This window comes from Macrotis lagotis, chromosome X (assembly GCF_037893015.1).
Source record: "Macrotis lagotis isolate mMagLag1 chromosome X, bilby.v1.9.chrom.fasta, whole genome shotgun sequence".
NCBI lineage: Eukaryota > Metazoa > Chordata > Mammalia > Peramelemorphia > Peramelidae > Macrotis > Macrotis lagotis.
Window position 1 is genome coordinate 622,280,264 of NC_133666.1, and position 16,751 is coordinate 622,297,014.

Consider the following 16,751-nt stretch of genomic DNA (forward strand, 5'->3'; position numbering starts at 1 on the left):
TTCTCTTTATCAAAATTGTTTCATTTTGGGACTCCAGGATTTCATTTTTGAGAGTTTTTCATCCATGCTCAATGGATTTTTCAGTGAATAACTTTAGTCTAAGGGATCTGATCCATTTATTTGAACTCTTTGAGATAAATTTTCCTAAAAATTAGGGGTCATATCTAGCCATACCTGAGTTTTCTCTTCTTCTCTACCACCAACTTTACTTCTTGTATTTCCTTTATTTCCTTTTCGGTTATCAGTTTTTTTCCTGTTAGATCCAGAACAGAACTCTCTCTTGTTGGTTCCTTCATCCTCTGAAGGATGAGATTATTATTAAAGCATGTCAAAAAACTATTACTTTGTTGTTCTCTTTTCATGCAAAGACATAGAGACCTCTGATTGTGATTGATTAGATCTGGAGGGAGGAGGAATACATGGAATGCTCTGGTGCATAAGAAACAGAAAACATCAATTAAAAATTGTAAAGAATTGTGGCTGACATGATTGGTTTTTCTAGAATATCCATTTTTTAAAACAAAACAAATCAAAAAATAATTTTGTTACAAAGAAAACCTTCATGGGTAGAAGAGGAAAAGACATAAAACTAGAGGGAAATAATTAAAGTTTTAAAAAGTTATCAGTTACTTTTGACAGAGACAGCTCCAGCAGTTGCCTGGATAATTTAAATCTGCCACCACTACCATTTCATGCCTCTCTACTGGACTTGTGATTTATTTCTCAAACTCCATATCTATCCTCTTTTGCTCTGTCATATATACTAAGCTGATGAAATTCCTTCTGTAATTTATCCATTCAGCTTTACTCCAATGCCCTCCAACATTCTTATCCACTCTGGCTCTTTCATTTTCTGATATGAGTAGATTTTCTTTACCTTGTTTACCTTTCTTTACCTTTACCTTGCCTTGTTTCTTATGAAGAAGTTGTACCTGATTAGAGTTTTATTATGATGATGGCTTCATCCCATTAAATCTCAACAATATCAAATTTGCCTCTTTGTGTTAAGACCTCTAGTTCATTCTGTTTGTTGTTTAAAGTTAGGGCATTTGCAAACAGATATTTGAGACTATGGGTTTTTATTCCTGGTTTTGAATTCACTTTAATATAACCCATATATTAATAATAATATAACCCATATATTAATAATAATAATATAACTATATATATGAAACTTAGAGGCACCTTTAAGGAACCTTTGGAGCATGTCTAGATTGCTTAACAAGGAGGTCTCCTAGTCCCCTACCATGTGGGTGGGGAGAGCCTTCTTTGATAGACTACATCTGTCTTTATAACTGGCTTTATAACTGAGCTAGTCTGGCTTCATTCTTTTCTGCATTCTTTTCTGCTGCTCCCTTTTCAGCAGCTCTTATCAACTGTCACCCACAGTAGATACCATGAACTGAAATGTTGGGAGGAGAAGAAAAGTTTTTCTCCTCTTCTTTTATCCTGGCTCTAAGAAATGGGACTGGTGGTGTTTGTTTCTGTTCTGTGTCATTTGTTCTCAGGTTCAGGTGCCTGAGCCTTTGGAACAAGCAGGGTAATGCAGTCAACCAGTTCGGCACAGTAGCTGTGAGAAGCTGCTATGTCTGGACTGAGTGACTTGGAACCAGGACTGTGTTCTGTAGGAACTGAGCTAAACTGAGAACCTAATACTTTTCTTTCCCCTCACCAGAGACCAAGAGTTAAGGGGATGAGGGACCATGCCCTCCCACATGTAAGGGCGTAATTTTGTATAGTTGTGATTATACTTTCTGAAGCGCATATATATATATATATATATATATATATATATATATATATTTAGTTTTTTGAAGGCAAATGGGGTAATTATTAAGTGTTTGAGGTCAAATTTGAACCCAGGTACTCCTGACTCCAGGGCCAGTGCTCTATCCACTGCGCCACCTAGCTGCCCCTGTGTAAAAGCTAATATGATTGTTAGTGGCTAAATGGAACTGGGGTGTAGGGGAGCATCTCCTACATTTTGAGGAGCACCATCAGTGAGGTGTAGAGTCCATGGCAGAGAGCTTAGACACTGACAACTCCCTTAAGGGAGGGTATTAGAGTAGAGGGTTTGTGTGTGTGTGTGTGTGTGATCTAATCTACCTGAGCTTCAGGCAGGGGAGAGTCTAGGTAGTCAATGTTACATATAAGTACACTTTCTAAGTCAAGTTCACTGCTATCTAATCTTTGCATAAGCAGTAGAGGTAGATGTTGAAAATTTCCTTTAAAATAACTAGAACATAATTGTCCCTTATGATATTCTGTCCAAGCACAGTAGAGCACACCATCTTTAATAACTGATGATCGCTGTTTCAGAGTGAGACTTAAAATAATCCAGGCAATCATTGATGTATTCCATCTATTCCTTTAGGTGGAAAGTACTTAAAAAAGGGGGACCATGGATTAGATTGTGGGGGAACTGCAGTGGCCTCTGTTCCTTACTCTTTTGTCAATTCCTGACTTTGCTAATTAGCTTCTGCATAATTAATATGGCAATTGGTTCAGTGCTATCTCCCTTCAGTTAAGTAAGAAAATCTAGTGAGGCGGTTCAGGGGTGCCTCTGTACAATATTCAAATGAGTCACTAGATGGTGACACTCCTTGAGCCATTGCCTTTCTGACTACATTTGCCCGGCTCTCAACCTTTTGGTAGACTGGAATATCCCTTCTGGTCACTAGAGGGAGCTTAAAGTCTGAGATTTTCTATGCAGAAAGCAACCAGAATTCAACTTTGAATATTTTCAAGTCGCTTCAATTATCTTGATTGAGCCTTCATTTCCTTTGGAATAACTATCCCTCTCAATTTTCCTCTTCATTTCTCGACTCCCATCCCCACTATCATGCCAAATAATTCAACTTTGGTTACTGCAATTTAATTAATAAATAATGATTACTAATTAAGTAAAATTAAAAAATGAAAGTTGCATCAGGGATGCAAGCTGAGAGTGACATTTCTACTTGTTTCTGTTTTATTTATTTCTCTGCTCTTTTCTTCTATAATGGGAATTTCCCCATTACACCTACATGAATATGGGGGTAGTGACATTTTGATAGTTCTCTAAGTATAATGAGGGTGGAGGTGCAAATACTTGCACCTCACTCAATCTGCTCCTACTTGATCATTAGATGGGACTCACTGTAGTTATTTATTGTTTTCCTCTAAGTTCTGTTTGACAGACGATCTTGCCTGTTCCCCCATTCTCCAAGCCCTGGTCTCTTCTTCTCATACTCACTTCCTAAAGGGCTCTCCCAACCCTATCAAGAAGTTCTAGTCATTAATTAGTCACCCTCCTTTTATCTATTAAAATTTTTTTAATGTAAGAATTGGGGGGGGACAGCCTAGAAAACTGTCCCACCCTATTTAAAATAAGTGATAAAATTATACACCTGGAGACATTTATGGTGACATATATGAGAGCATATATGATTTAAATAGGTGTGAACAAGGAAATTACCTCACTCCAATTATCAGATGAGAACACATCTAGATCATGAATAAGTCCTGGATACCTTCTTAGATGCCACAGGAAATCTGTTTGGATTGATATTAGATTGGTAAGGTACTGTGGGGTCTATATAGGACCAGGAAGCTGGAATCTGAGATTTGGAGCTAGTGACTGATCAAGGAAAGAACAATTCATCTGTTTAATAAACAGTTCTCTGGCTTTAAAAGTTCTTAATGTGGCTTCTTCCTACCTTTTCAGTTTTCTTATACCACATTTCCCTACGTGCACTCTATGATTCTAATGACATTGGTGTCCTTGATATTTCTTGAATATATTGACTCTAAGCATTTTCTTTCAATGTCCTCCATGCTCTCTCCCCCTTCATCTCTGCCTCCTGGCTACTTGACTTCCTTCAACTCTCCTCTAAAGTCCTTCTGTAAGATGCCTTTTCCTTTCCTTCTTATTCTTTCTTAGTGTCTTTCCTCTGAAGTTATCTTCAGTTTATCCTGTATATATATCTTTTGTATATGGTTGGGTTTTTTTTTGCCTTTATTTGAATCCCCAGCACTTAGACCAATCCTTGGCTAATTGATTGAGGTATAAGGGGATGTTACGAGGTGTGAGCTAAAATAATTTTTTTTGGTATCTTGTGATTTTACAGCCACCCCTGAATCTATAATTTTTATACTTTTGGTGTCCCTGCAGTCATAGGCAGAAACTCCCTGCAAAGTATAAGCTTGGTCAGAGACTAATAGGGGGTTTGGAGCTGCCAGAGCATGTTCCAGAGTGCTGGGTATGAACTGCCAGAGCATGTTCCAGAGTGCTGGGTATGAACTGCTATCATTCACATAAGGATATCTTTTTTAAAAATTAACTTCAATAAAGTATCTCCTTGATAATTTAATTAGTAAAGTATTAAAAATGTAAATTAGCTTTGGTAGCACTGCCATATTATATTGGCATAACCTATGCCATGAATATTTTGGATAAAGGCACCTGGAAAGATAGAGTTCAGCAATTTCCAGGCTCTCCAGATTTCTTCCACAAATAGACAGAAAATCACCACAAAATGAATATAGAGCAGCAAAAATAAAGTAGTCAAACTCCTATGATAACTTGAGAGGACCTCAGAAAAGACAGAATCTCCAGGGGCTGAGGTCTAACCTGAGTCATTGACTTGGCAACTCCACTAGTTGAGGCAGTTGCTCCAAGGCAATTCCATTCAGAAACGGTCTAGATCTCAAGAAATTTCACCTCAAAACCATTCACTTTACAACCTCAGGCACTTTTACCTCATAAAGAACAGCAGACAGGAAGACTGAAGAATCCCTCCCTCTTCCCCTTTTTGTTTCAAAAACCAGGTCTAGTTTTATTAACCAAAAGTGATCTTGGGCTGTGACTTTAGGCAAGGAGGACTGAGCAAACACTCTTGTTGAGTACAGGGAGGAGAACAGTCCTTGAAGTTGAGCCCCTAGAAAGGAGTCAGAAATAATAAAACTAGAAAATGGAGAAAATATGAACCATTTTTATCAGAAAAAAACTGGGTTTGGAGAATAGATTGAGGAGAGACAAGAATTGTTGGACTACCTGAAAGTCATGAAAATTGCCCTGATGTTCTAGAATGAGGGTAAAGTAGGAAAAAGAAATATCTACTCTTCCCTACCTGAAAGAGATCTCAGGAGGAAAACTTAAAGGAATGTTATAGTCAAGTTTCAAAACTCCAAGGAGAAAATATTGCCAGCACTAAGGAAAAAAGCTCAAATACTGCAGAAATTCAGTTAGTATTTCACAAGACTTAGCAGATTCTACTCTAAAAGATTATAGGTCTTGGAACATCATATTTTTGAAGAGCAAAAGAGCTGGGGTAGTGTCCAAAAATAACTCACTCAGAAATGTTGAGTATAGTCTTGAAAGAAAATAAAAAGGACATTTGATGAACTGATTGTTCAGGTATTTGTAACAAAAAGACCAGAACTTAATGGAAAATTCAATATAAAAGACCCAGAAGAAATATAAGGAAAACACTCATTTAGGTCAAGCTCTTACTTATTATATATTTGAAAATATCAGTATTCTTGAAACTATCATTACTAAAATAGTTTGAAAGAAAGGTTGGGACTCAACTGTGTATGATGGAGTGATTACAAAAAATTGTTTATGAAAAGGTAAAAGTGAGCAATTATGAAAATAGGGCATGAAAGGAAGAACTAATACAGAGGAAGCAGGTGCAGATGGAGTAATGTTGGAACTTTACATGTCCTATAGGTTAAAGAGGAAAAGTATATTTGGAAGGACAGAAGTCTTGAACTTGTAGAGATGAAAAAAACTGGGGGATAGGATGGAGGAGGGACTTTTTGAGGGTGTGTAGATTGGGATTTGAGAGAATGGGGATACTTTTGGAGGGGAAAATAAAGTGGGAAATGGGGAGGTGGGAGAGAAAATAAGGGATAGCGTAAAAAGTCTGAGAAAGAAAATAGTAAAAATAGAGGGAAATTCATAAATAACTTTGAATGTGAATGGGATGTTTATAGAAGTTCTCTATGTTGGCAAAGAACTAGAAATTGCAGGGATTCTCAGGAACTGGGGAATGACTGAACAAGTTGTCATGTATGGTTGTGATATACTACTGTGTTATAAGAACTCAATGATCTTAGAAAGGTATGGAAAAACTTGCATAAAATGAAGTGAGAAGAACCAAGAAACCATCATATAACAGTAAAAGTAATAGTTTTAAGAACGAATTTGAGTGACTAAGAAATTTTTACCATTATAAATACATAAATACAAAAATAAAGAACAAATGAAGAAAATCATATTTGTATCTAATGGCAGTAATCTGGGGGGAAGATAACATTGTATATTTGGAAGAAACAGCGAGCTGTTCTTGATTTATATCTTCACGTACAATCCTTTTTTTATTGTACTATGTTAAGGAATTGCTTGTTTGATGAATTGAAAATTAAATTTTAAAAAGGAGCACTGCGGGACTGCGTTTTTGCAAGTCTTTTTTTATACTTTGATAAGTTGATCCCCCAGATATTTTATGCATTTGGTGTTTATTTAAATTAGAACTTCCCTATTACTTCTTGGGCTTCTCAAGGAAGAGGAATGCAGTTGATTTTTGCGGTTTTATTTAGTAAGCTGCAACTTTACTAAAGCTATTCTCTCAATTAGTATCTCTGTCGATTTCTTTTATTTTTTTACTTTTTGGGGGGTTTATTTATCTTATATTACAATAATCTTGTTGTGAGAGTAAACATCTTTGCTGATTTCTTAATAGTCTCCAAATAAATCATATCATCATTGCATAAGGATAGTTTTATCGCCTCTTTACCTATCATACCTTTGATTTCTTTCTGTAGTCTTATTGCTATTGCTAGCATTTCCCAAACTATATGAAATAGGAGAGTGGGCATCCTTGCATCATGTGGGCCACTGTGTAATTTACTAATTATACTATAATCTATATCATATTATTTGCTGTCTTGGGGAGGGAGCAGGGAAGAGGAAGTAAAAAAATTTGGAACTTAGAACTATTTATGGTCTTGTCAATTTAATGCATTTGGACATTAATAAAAAATAAAAAAAATTATACTATCTAGAGATGAAAGGGACATTATAGCACACCCAATTTTTATGGATGAGAAATGTGAAGTCGAGTACAAAGCAGCCTAAGATTTCATAATTAGGTGCAGAGCCATGTTTTTAATCCATGACTGGATCAGGGTTTACAGAGTGTTAAATCTCTATGGGAGTCTGAGGGGTTATGAGGACAGACACAGAAGAAACTGAGTCTAAGTCATCGAAGCAGGATTGCCTAGTCAACATGTTTGATACTATGGTAAAGCTAAGAAGTTGGGAAAGGGTGAGATTATTCATGCAAACTTGCAACTCAGTTCTTACTCCTAGGCTATTCATGGGATTTTTGCTTTGGGGAGAGGATGTTGTTCTTCACTTCCAACTAAGTCTCTCCATAAGGCTGTCCCTACTTTCCCATTTGGGTGTAGTTTAGGGGAGAGAGGGAGAGAGAGGATGGGGAAGGGAAAGGGGAGAGATAAAGACAGAGAGGCAGAGAGAAAAAGAGACAGACAGTAAGAGGAGAGAGAAGAGGAGACAGAAACAAAGACAGACAACAGGAGAGAGAAGAGAGACAGGGAGAGAGGAGACAGAGACAGTAAAAGAGAGGGAAGAGGAAAGACAGATACAGAGACAGTAGAGACAAAGACAGAAAGCAAGAAGAGAAAAGATAGTTAAGGGAGAGGAGAGACAGACAGAGACAATGAGAGAGGAGAGAGAGGAGATAGACAGACAAATGCAGACACAAAGGGACAAAGAGATGGGGAGAGAGTGGAGGCAGAGATGGAGATATCCAAGGAAAGGAGAAAGGGAGGGGAGGAAGTCGGAAAACAGCTGGTGGCATCCAAGTTACGTTCCATTACTGCTGCTATTTCTGAGATGTTTAACTACTGGGCTTGAGACCAGTCAGAACTAAGGTCAGCATCTGGTTTGGAGATAGAAACTGTGGGCCAAAATTTGTGGGGAGCATTGCTGTTGGGGCATGTTCAAGAGTTCTGGGGATGGATTGCTATTAGAGTTGAGAGGAGCAGTTGCTTGTAGGTGAGGGAGGCATCTCTTATATTCTTTTATCTTTCAAGTTAAATGCTGGTATCCCAGGTGTGCAACTCCTTTTCTTATCTCCAGTAACAGGAGTAGATAGAACTTTTTGGGAAAAGGTCGTGCCTATTATTTTACTTTAAAAAAATTTACCTTGTTTTGAATAAATCATGTGACTATTAAAATGTCAAAATTTGAGTCATATGAAGTCAATGAGAACAGATGTCCTAAAAGTGGGTTGGGGACAGAGCCATTGACTTTTCTACAATTTTAACATTTCAGGACAATTTTCCATTTTCTTATTCCATACTCATAGACCAACATTTAATTGGGGCTGCATCACTGGAAGAAGAAAAAGTCTAAGAGTTAATAGACTGAGAATCTTTTCATGACCAGTAGGAATATTGAGGCCTTTAGGAAAACCTGCATATCTGCTTTGAATACATGGTTAACATCTTGGGGTTGTGGTTAGAGTCTAGTGACACCTGGTGGCCAAGTCATATACTCTACTCCCTTCGTAGTCCGTGAACCAATTATCTCTGTTGCTCCCCATCCAGGTCCACCTTCAGTCATCCTGATTCATATCTGGCCACTGGATCCAGATGGTTCTGGAGGAGAAAGTGAGACTGGTGACTTAGCACAGTCCCCCCCACCCCAAATTCAGTTCATGTGCTTGTCATGGCATTACCTCCCTGATGTCATGTTGTTCTTTGAGGATGAAGGACAAACATCATCATCATCATCATCACCAACCAGTTAATTGACAGTCTGCTTTTCTATAGTTTACAAAGAGCAGAAATATTTTATGACAGATGCAGCATCGGGGTGCATTGAACCCATTCAATTTTTTGGCTCAATGAGAAAGGCAAAGGGAATAAACTTTTATATAGTGTGTACTATTTGCCAGGTACCTTTTCTAAATAAATATCTCATTTGATCATTACAACAACTCTGCAAGCTAGGTATTACTCCCATTTTACAGATGAGGAAACTGAGGCAAATAGAGATGGATTGACTTGACCATGGTCACACAGCTAGTAAGTAAGTGTGTGAGGCCACATTTGAATCCAGGCCTTCCTGACTCCAGAGTGCTTTATCTACTGGTCCAGCTATCTACCAAATCCATATTATGAATAAATCAGTAAGGGGTAACTAGGTGGTTTAGTAGATAGAATGCTGACCCTGGAAGGGGGGAGGACCTGAGTTCTGCTTTGACCTTGGGCACTTAATACTTTCTTAACTGTGATCTTGAGCAAGTCACTTAACCCCATTGTCTTGCAAAAAAACAAACAAAAAATGAATAAATCAGTGAATAAATGAACAAAGAATAAGCCTAGAATCATCAAATGTTAGAACTGGAAGGGACCTTAAAGATCATTTGACCCACTTCCCTTTTGTTACTGATGAAGAAATGAGACTCAGAGAAGGGTAGCAAATTGCAGAAGCTTATACATAGATAATAAATGGCAGGACATGGGACATGACATAGACCTTTAGTAGAAACTCTTACTTGCTTCCTCATCTCCCCCCTCCCCCACCCTCTGTGGCCCCCAAGGGCCTGCCTTTGGTTTCATGTTCCCTAGACTCATCACGGGGAGTGTCATGGTTCGGTAAAGGGGACCGAGGAGACCTAACTTCATGAGGTCCCCCTGGAGTTGGAGACTCAGTAAAATGGGTTGTGGGGACAGGAACAGGGGCATCTGGATTACTAGACAGTATAGAGGACTTTGCAGTGTTTTTTGGAGAAACTTGGGATGGGAGTGAGATTGCGGGCAAAGGTGAGCCCAAGGAAATGAGTGAGGTTTGGAGCATGGGTAAGTCTTTGGATGTGGATGAGGTGGTGGGCAAGGTTGGAGAGGTGGGCATAGGGGAGGAAGATGTGAGCAATGGGGAGGGGGAAGTGGAGCTGGTTCTACCAGGTGGTGGCTTCCAAAGTCGGGGCCCATTTGGACCACGGTGAAGCCAGCTATGGATTTTGGCCAGGCCCCTGGTGTCCTCATGCTCTTGCTGTAACCATCTCCGTTGCTCTAGCAGCTCCTGCTTAGTATCATGGAGCAGCTTGGTCCGGAGCAGCAGCTCCAGGAGCTCCTGCCGGAGATGTTTGTTCTCAGCCTTGATGGATTGAATGTGCTTGAGGAGGCAACGAGAGGCTTCCTGCTCTGTCTTGCGAACCAACAACTGCAGCTGCTGCCTGGCCTCCCGCTCACAAGCAGCCTTGTCCTCCAGGAAGCGTCCTTTCACTCGGTGCAACAGTTGGGTGTGCTCGACCTTCATGTGCAGCAACTCTCGTTCTAGGGCCTTGATCCTGGCCAGCTGCTCCAGCTGTAGCTCCTGGTGGGGTCAGGGGGCCATAGTCAACCCCAGGGTATTGACAGGGATAGCCCCTTTATGTAGCTAGTTTATACGGGTTGTCTCCTGTCCAGACCTTTGAGCCAGCATCCCCATAAGTATATGGAGACAAGAACAATGAGGCCCATTGAGCCATGAAGGCTCATCATCTGCACTTTCATCTGCCTCTTCTCCCTTTTCCCCAGCCCCCAGGTGGGCCCCACCCAGTCACCCATGGGGCATTGACCTTGAAGGGCTGTAGCAGTTCCACCTGGTATGCCATATTGGCCGAGCGGGCCTCCATCTCTGTGAGTTGGGATCGAACTGCGCCCTCACGACCCTCATAGAGAGCAGTGAGTTCTTCTTGTTGGAAGCGCACCAGGGCCAAGTCTGCTTGGTTCTGTGCGTCTAGTGTGATGATTACGTTGGCGCAGCGCTGTGCCCGCAAGGTAACATAAGCTGCATATTGCCTATTTTCTTCACGTAGCCTGACAGCCTCTTGGTCCAGGAAATTGTTCTCCCATAACATATTCTGCACACACTTCTCATAGCTATCTAACTGTTCAGATAATGCTTTAAATTCCTTCTGCAGAAACTGGGCACGGTCTGACATCAATGACATATCCATGCCTTCTGGGGCCCCTGTGCCTCCCATACCACGGCGGCTTTTCTTCTTTGAGGCCATGGAGTGGGACCTGCGGGGACATGTGAAACCTCAGGGATACTGCCCAGGTTATCATTTCCATCCTTCTAGGATCATTTCACCCATCACTCTGAGTTTTTGGCATTATCCCCCTGAGGTTGTTTACCCCACTCTCCCTTACCCTCCAAAGTCACACCATTTAGCTTCCTGTCAATCTATGGTCATTCTTCCGTCTCCCTGCCATCCCATCTCATCCTCTATCCCCACTCAAGTTCTCCAGGATCAACCCTTTCACTCCCGTGTGCCTGAGAGAAAGTGGGTAAGGTCTCAAAAGGAGGAAGAAGTAGACAGATATCCAAGGGTCTGGAACTGCTGACCTGTTTTATCCTGGTCTGGCTGGAGCCTGGTTGAGTTTATGGGTCACCTCATTTTTCCAGCTATTCACTACCTGAAAGATCCTTTCCTCTGAATGTTGACGGTCAGTCCTTTTAGAAGGGTTTGGAGTTCTGTTGCTATAGAGAAGGGAAAAGGAACTCCAAGACTCTCTGAACATCATTATTACTATTGCATCAGCTTAGACTCTGGCTCTATTCACTATCCCCACAAATCCCTGGTAATACAGTGATCAGTGTACTTTTTTTTTAGGTTTTTGCAAGGCAAATGGGTTAAGTGGCTTGCCCAAGGCCACACAGCTGGGTCATTATTAAGTGTCTGAGACGGGATTTGAACTCAGGTACTCCTGACTCCAGGGTTGGTGCTCTATCCACTGCGCCACCTAGCTGCCCCTCAGTGTACTTTTTCATGTGGATGCCTGTGGGGTCTTGTTACATTATGTATATATCACCAAGAAGAGACTCTCAGTGAGGTTTGTGGGTATGTTTCCCTAGTACTGGAAGTATTGAAATAGAAGAATTATGGGTCCCATAAAAGACCACTTGGTTGTTAAATGTCTTTGGAAGCTTTCTATTGGTAGAGGGGGAAGAAAAGATCAGGACAGTGGTGGTCAGGATTCTGTGTTAACATAGGCCACATCCCAGTGAAGACTCTCATTGCCTCTCATCTAATCTTTTTTAATTGTTTCCTACATGATCTTTCTGGTTCAAGTGTCTCCCAATCCCATCCTTCACATAGCCCAAGTGATTTTCTTACCATATCATGTGCCTACTCAATAAACTCCAGTGACTCCTTATTTTCTCCAGGATCAAATATACATTGAGTATTGAATACCTTTCTACATCCCTTTTCTTGGGGGAAAATTATAGACTTGAGACAAACTTAAGTTTTTAAATGATTACTTCCCACCCAAGTTCTGGAGAACAGATATTAGAGAATCAGATAGTTTGAAGAACAAGCATCTGCCATATGTCTTTGGAGTTCAAGTTTCTTCAGGTCCCAATCATTAATGCATGAATATAGATCTCAGAGGGTTTCAGGTAGTGGGTAGAAAGGAATGGTGCCAGGATGTCAGAAAAAAGACACTGACTCACCTGAGCCCTCCTAAATTCCCCTCTAAACATCTGTAAAGTGGCACCTCAAAATGAATTCTGGAGTGACAAAACTCACAAAAGGACAAGGCAAAACAGTTTTCCAGACCAAGATAACTTAGAAAGTTGGCAAGAAGGGTTGGTTACACTGGGATAAGAGTAGAGCACAGTACAGCTCAGATGATTCCTGACAAACTGGCAAACAGGCTTTGGGGACAACTGGTACTGGCTTCTGGAGCATTCAATCTGCAGATGATAAATAAAGTTGGACAGTTTATAGGGATCATTTTAATGGTTAGATGCAGGACTCTGTTGTATTGCTAACAAAGGGATTTGGGTCACAGTCCCAGAGCAAGGAGGGCCACTAGAACAGAAAGCTTATAGTTGTAGGGGGGGTGAGTACCTGGTCACAGTTCCACAGTGGAAAAGACAGCTCACAGACTAGATCATAGGCCAAGAGAGTAGTAAAAACACATCTCTTTAGAAAGTACCACCTTAGAAGAATTGGTAATTTATAGAACCTCTATAGACTAGTTCTGAAAATAGCAGTACCAAGAAACCTGAAGCATGAAATAGTGCTCCCTCCACTCTGGGAGCAGAGTTCAACTTTAGAATAAAGGTAAAAGTTAAAAAATAGCTTAGAAAAATGAGTAAACATTAAGAACTAAAAAAGAACTTGATCCTATAAAGTTACTATGGCAGGCAAGAACAAAACATAAATTCTGAAAATGACAATGAAGTCAAAACAAAATCCAAACACTCAAAGAAAAATAGGAGTTGTTTTAGCCCAATAAGAATTCCTGAAAAAGTTCAGAAAGGATTTTGCAAATCAAATAAGAGAAGTAAAAAATTGAGAAAAATAAATGAGAATGATACAAGAAAATCTTGAAAAGAGCCAACTTTGATAAAGAAGGCACAAAATTCCTGAAGAAAATACTTTAAAAATATAATGGGTCAAATTCATTGAATTGAAGAACTCCTTAAAAAGCAGATCTGGTTAAATGGAAAAAGTAGACAAAATTTCACTGAAGGGAACCCCCCATTAAGCATGATTGATCACATGGGAAAAAAGGTGTGCAAAATTTTACTGAAGAAAAGAATTCCTTAAAAATTAGAATTGGGCAAATGGAAGCTAATGAATCCATGAGACTTCAAGAAACAATAAGACAAATTTAAAGGAATTAAAAAGTAGAAGAAAATGTGAAATATCTTCTAAAATTTTCCTTTGATCTCATCAGTGTTCATCATGGTAAGAACATATTCACTTATGATGGTGGCATGATAGTTTTCTGCAGGTGACAATCACATTATAATGAGCCTGTCATTCCTTCCTTTTGGGAGGCATACAAACTTGTTTATTAAATTAATTTAGTTGAGGAACTTATGCCAGCTTCTCAGTGTTCCTCATGATAATAATCATTTCAGAAAAATGTGTATCCAGCTCCTACTTTGATAAACTGGTTTTCATTTGCTAGCCTTCCTAGTGCTGTTGTTTGGATATGATATCTGCTGAGTTATCTTGAAACAAGAGCTGTTCATATTTCAGGTCTACTGGATTTCAGGTTGTCCATAATAAGCATGCCCACATTCTATGTCCCAATGGTAAGTTTTCTGAGAGCATCTCGTTTGTCATTTCTTATACTAATCACAATTTTTTCACCCATTCTCTAATTGATAGACATCACCTCAATTCCCAATTCTTTTCCACCACAGAAAGAGCAGCTAGAAATATTTTTATACAGGTCTTTTCCCCTTTTTGTTTTGGAAAACAAATTGAGAAGAGTTATTTAAGAATTATTGCATTAACTGAAAGTCATGATTATTTCTTTCAAGAAATAATAAAAATTGCACTGCTATCTTAGAACCAGCGGGTAAACTAGAAATTGAAAGAATACATTGATTACCTATTGAAAGAGATCCCAAAATAGAAACTCCAAGGAATATTACTTAGCAAAACTAAGTGTAATCTCTTAATAATAAATCTGATAATATTGATAATATTATGCTCTTCTAATTTACTTATGACATTTCCCTTTATGTCTCAGTTAAGGATCCATTTTGACATTATTTTCCTGAAAGATGGTGGTCTAGACCTTGCTTCTGCCAGACTGCCTTTGATTTTTCCCAGAAATTGTTAACCAAATAACACACAGTAATTGCTTAATAAATGTTTATCAACTGATTAGATTGTCTTTGAGGTCTCTTTCAATTCTGAAATTCTGCAATTATAAGAATAGCAACTACTCATTCCTTCTCCTCAGAAGAACAGAAAGTAGGGTTGGAGCCAACATGGTAGAGAAAAGGCTGGAATTCATCAGAACTCTCCTAACAAATTTATAACAACAGTTCAAATCAAATTCTGGAGCTGCAGAACCAATAAAAGCTTGAGGTGAAGCAACACCAGATAGTTTAGGAGGTTGGAAGAAAAGGTTGTTCACGCTAAAGTTGTGGTCAGCCTTGAAGCATGGCAATGCCTTAAGGGTACCACAGTGGCAAAAGGAGCTTTGAAATCTTTCAGTACACAGTGGTAAGAGGGTATGTGGATACCTGGTCAGAAAGAGATTACAGGAAACCTTTGGTTGGCACTGGGTTCAGGACTCTGTTGCATTTCCCATATGCAATTCTGAATTACAGTTCTAGGTCAAAGAGGAGCATTAGCACATATGGTTTCAGGGGAGCAAAAGCACTGGTCATAGTTATAGGGTGGAGAAAAGTGCTAGTGATCCTTTACAAGGGAGTAGGGGCCTTGGTCTCAGTTTCAAAGGAGAAAGAAATGCTGTTGCTTGTGACTACAGAAGAACAGGAAACCTGGTCACAATTCCAGGGTCAAATGGAGTACTAGTATTTGTGTCCATAGGGGGAAAAGATCATTTCTAAGTAAAGAGCAGAGCACAGTCCAGAAGAATAGTGATCACACTTCTCTTTAGATTGTACCACTTTGAAAGCATTAAAAACTTAACAGTCCTCCAGAACTAGCTCTGAAAATAGCAGTATGAAAAACTAAATGCTTAGGACATACCCTCTTCCCTAGAAGCAGAATCCAATGTTAACATAAAGCTAAAAGTCAAGAAATCAGTTGGATAAATGAACAATGAACAGCTTATAAAAAGTTACTAGAGTGATAGGGAAGATCAAGACATAAATTCAGAAGACAAAGATGTCAAAACAGCAATACAGCAGAAGCTTAAAGAAAAATCTGATTTAGATAGACAATAAGGATTACTAGAAGAGCTCAAAAGTGATTTAAAAAATCAAATAAGAGAGATTGGGGAAAAACTGGAAGAAGTGAGTGATGAAAGAAAATTAGGAAATAGAATCAATAGCTTGGTAAAAAAAGGTACCAAAAATACTGAAGAAAATGACAACCTAAAAAAAAAACAACAGAATTGATCAAATGGTAAAAAAGTCACCAAAATTCCCTGAAGAAAACAGCCTAAAAATCAGCATTGTTAAATGGAAAAGGGGATATAAAAACTCACTTAAGAAAATGCAAATAAAGGTAATGATTCCATGTAACTTTAAGAAATAATAAAATAGAGTCAAAAGAATGACAAATAGAAGAAAAATCGAAAATTGGCATAGAAAACAGATTGGGGAGAGATAATTTCATAATTACTGTATTTGAAAGTCATGATAAAAAAAAAGCTTACTTCATCTTTAAAAAAATTTCAAGGAAAACTGGTCCTGCTATCCTAGAATCTGAGAGTAAAATACTGATCATCTTTTGAAAAATATTCAAAATGAAAAATCCCAGGAATATTATAGTCAAATTCCAGAGCACTCAGGTTAAGGAGAAAATATTGCAAGCAACCAGAAATAAATAATTCAAATGTTGTGAAGTTCCAGTCAGTATCACACAAGATTTAGCAGCTTTCACATTAAAGGGTATGAGGGTTTGGAATGTGCCTTTTCAAGGCAAAGGAGTTAGGATTACAACCAAGAATCACAATCCAATAAAACTGAGCATAATGCTTAAGGGGAATAAAATGAATATATTTAATGAAATAGAGAACTTTCAAACATTCATGATGAAAAGACCAGAGCTGAATTGAAAAAAATTGATTTTCAAATACAAAATTCAAAAGAAGCATAAAAAAGATAAACAGGAAAGAAATTATAAGGGATTCAATAAGGCTAAACTGGTTACATGCCTTTCTGGCGAGATAATATTATAACTCCTAAGGACTTTATTATTATTAGGCCAGTTAGGTATATATATATATATATATATATG

General features: G+C 38.8%; 1 protein-coding gene across 2 annotated transcripts; it reads right to left on the reverse strand.

The window, feature by feature from the left end:
* Positions 1-9,493: 9,493 nt before the first annotated feature.
* Positions 9,494-11,541, reverse strand: CCDC166 (coiled-coil domain containing 166). Of its 2 annotated transcripts, none has more exons than XM_074199530.1 (3): positions 11,411-11,541; positions 10,662-11,085; positions 9,494-10,393 (listed from the first exon to the last, which is right to left on the reverse strand). In XM_074199530.1, exons 2-3 carry the CDS (start codon positions 11,073-11,075, stop codon positions 9,581-9,583), a joined length of 1,227 nt encoding a protein of 408 aa, XP_074055631.1. In that variant the 5' UTR covers positions 11,076-11,085; positions 11,411-11,541; the 3' UTR covers positions 9,494-9,580. The 2 variants fall into 2 exon arrangements, with proteins under 2 accessions (XP_074055631.1, XP_074055630.1); XM_074199529.1 differs by having other exon boundaries at positions 10,638-11,085.
* Positions 11,542-16,751: the final 5,210 nt, after the last annotated feature.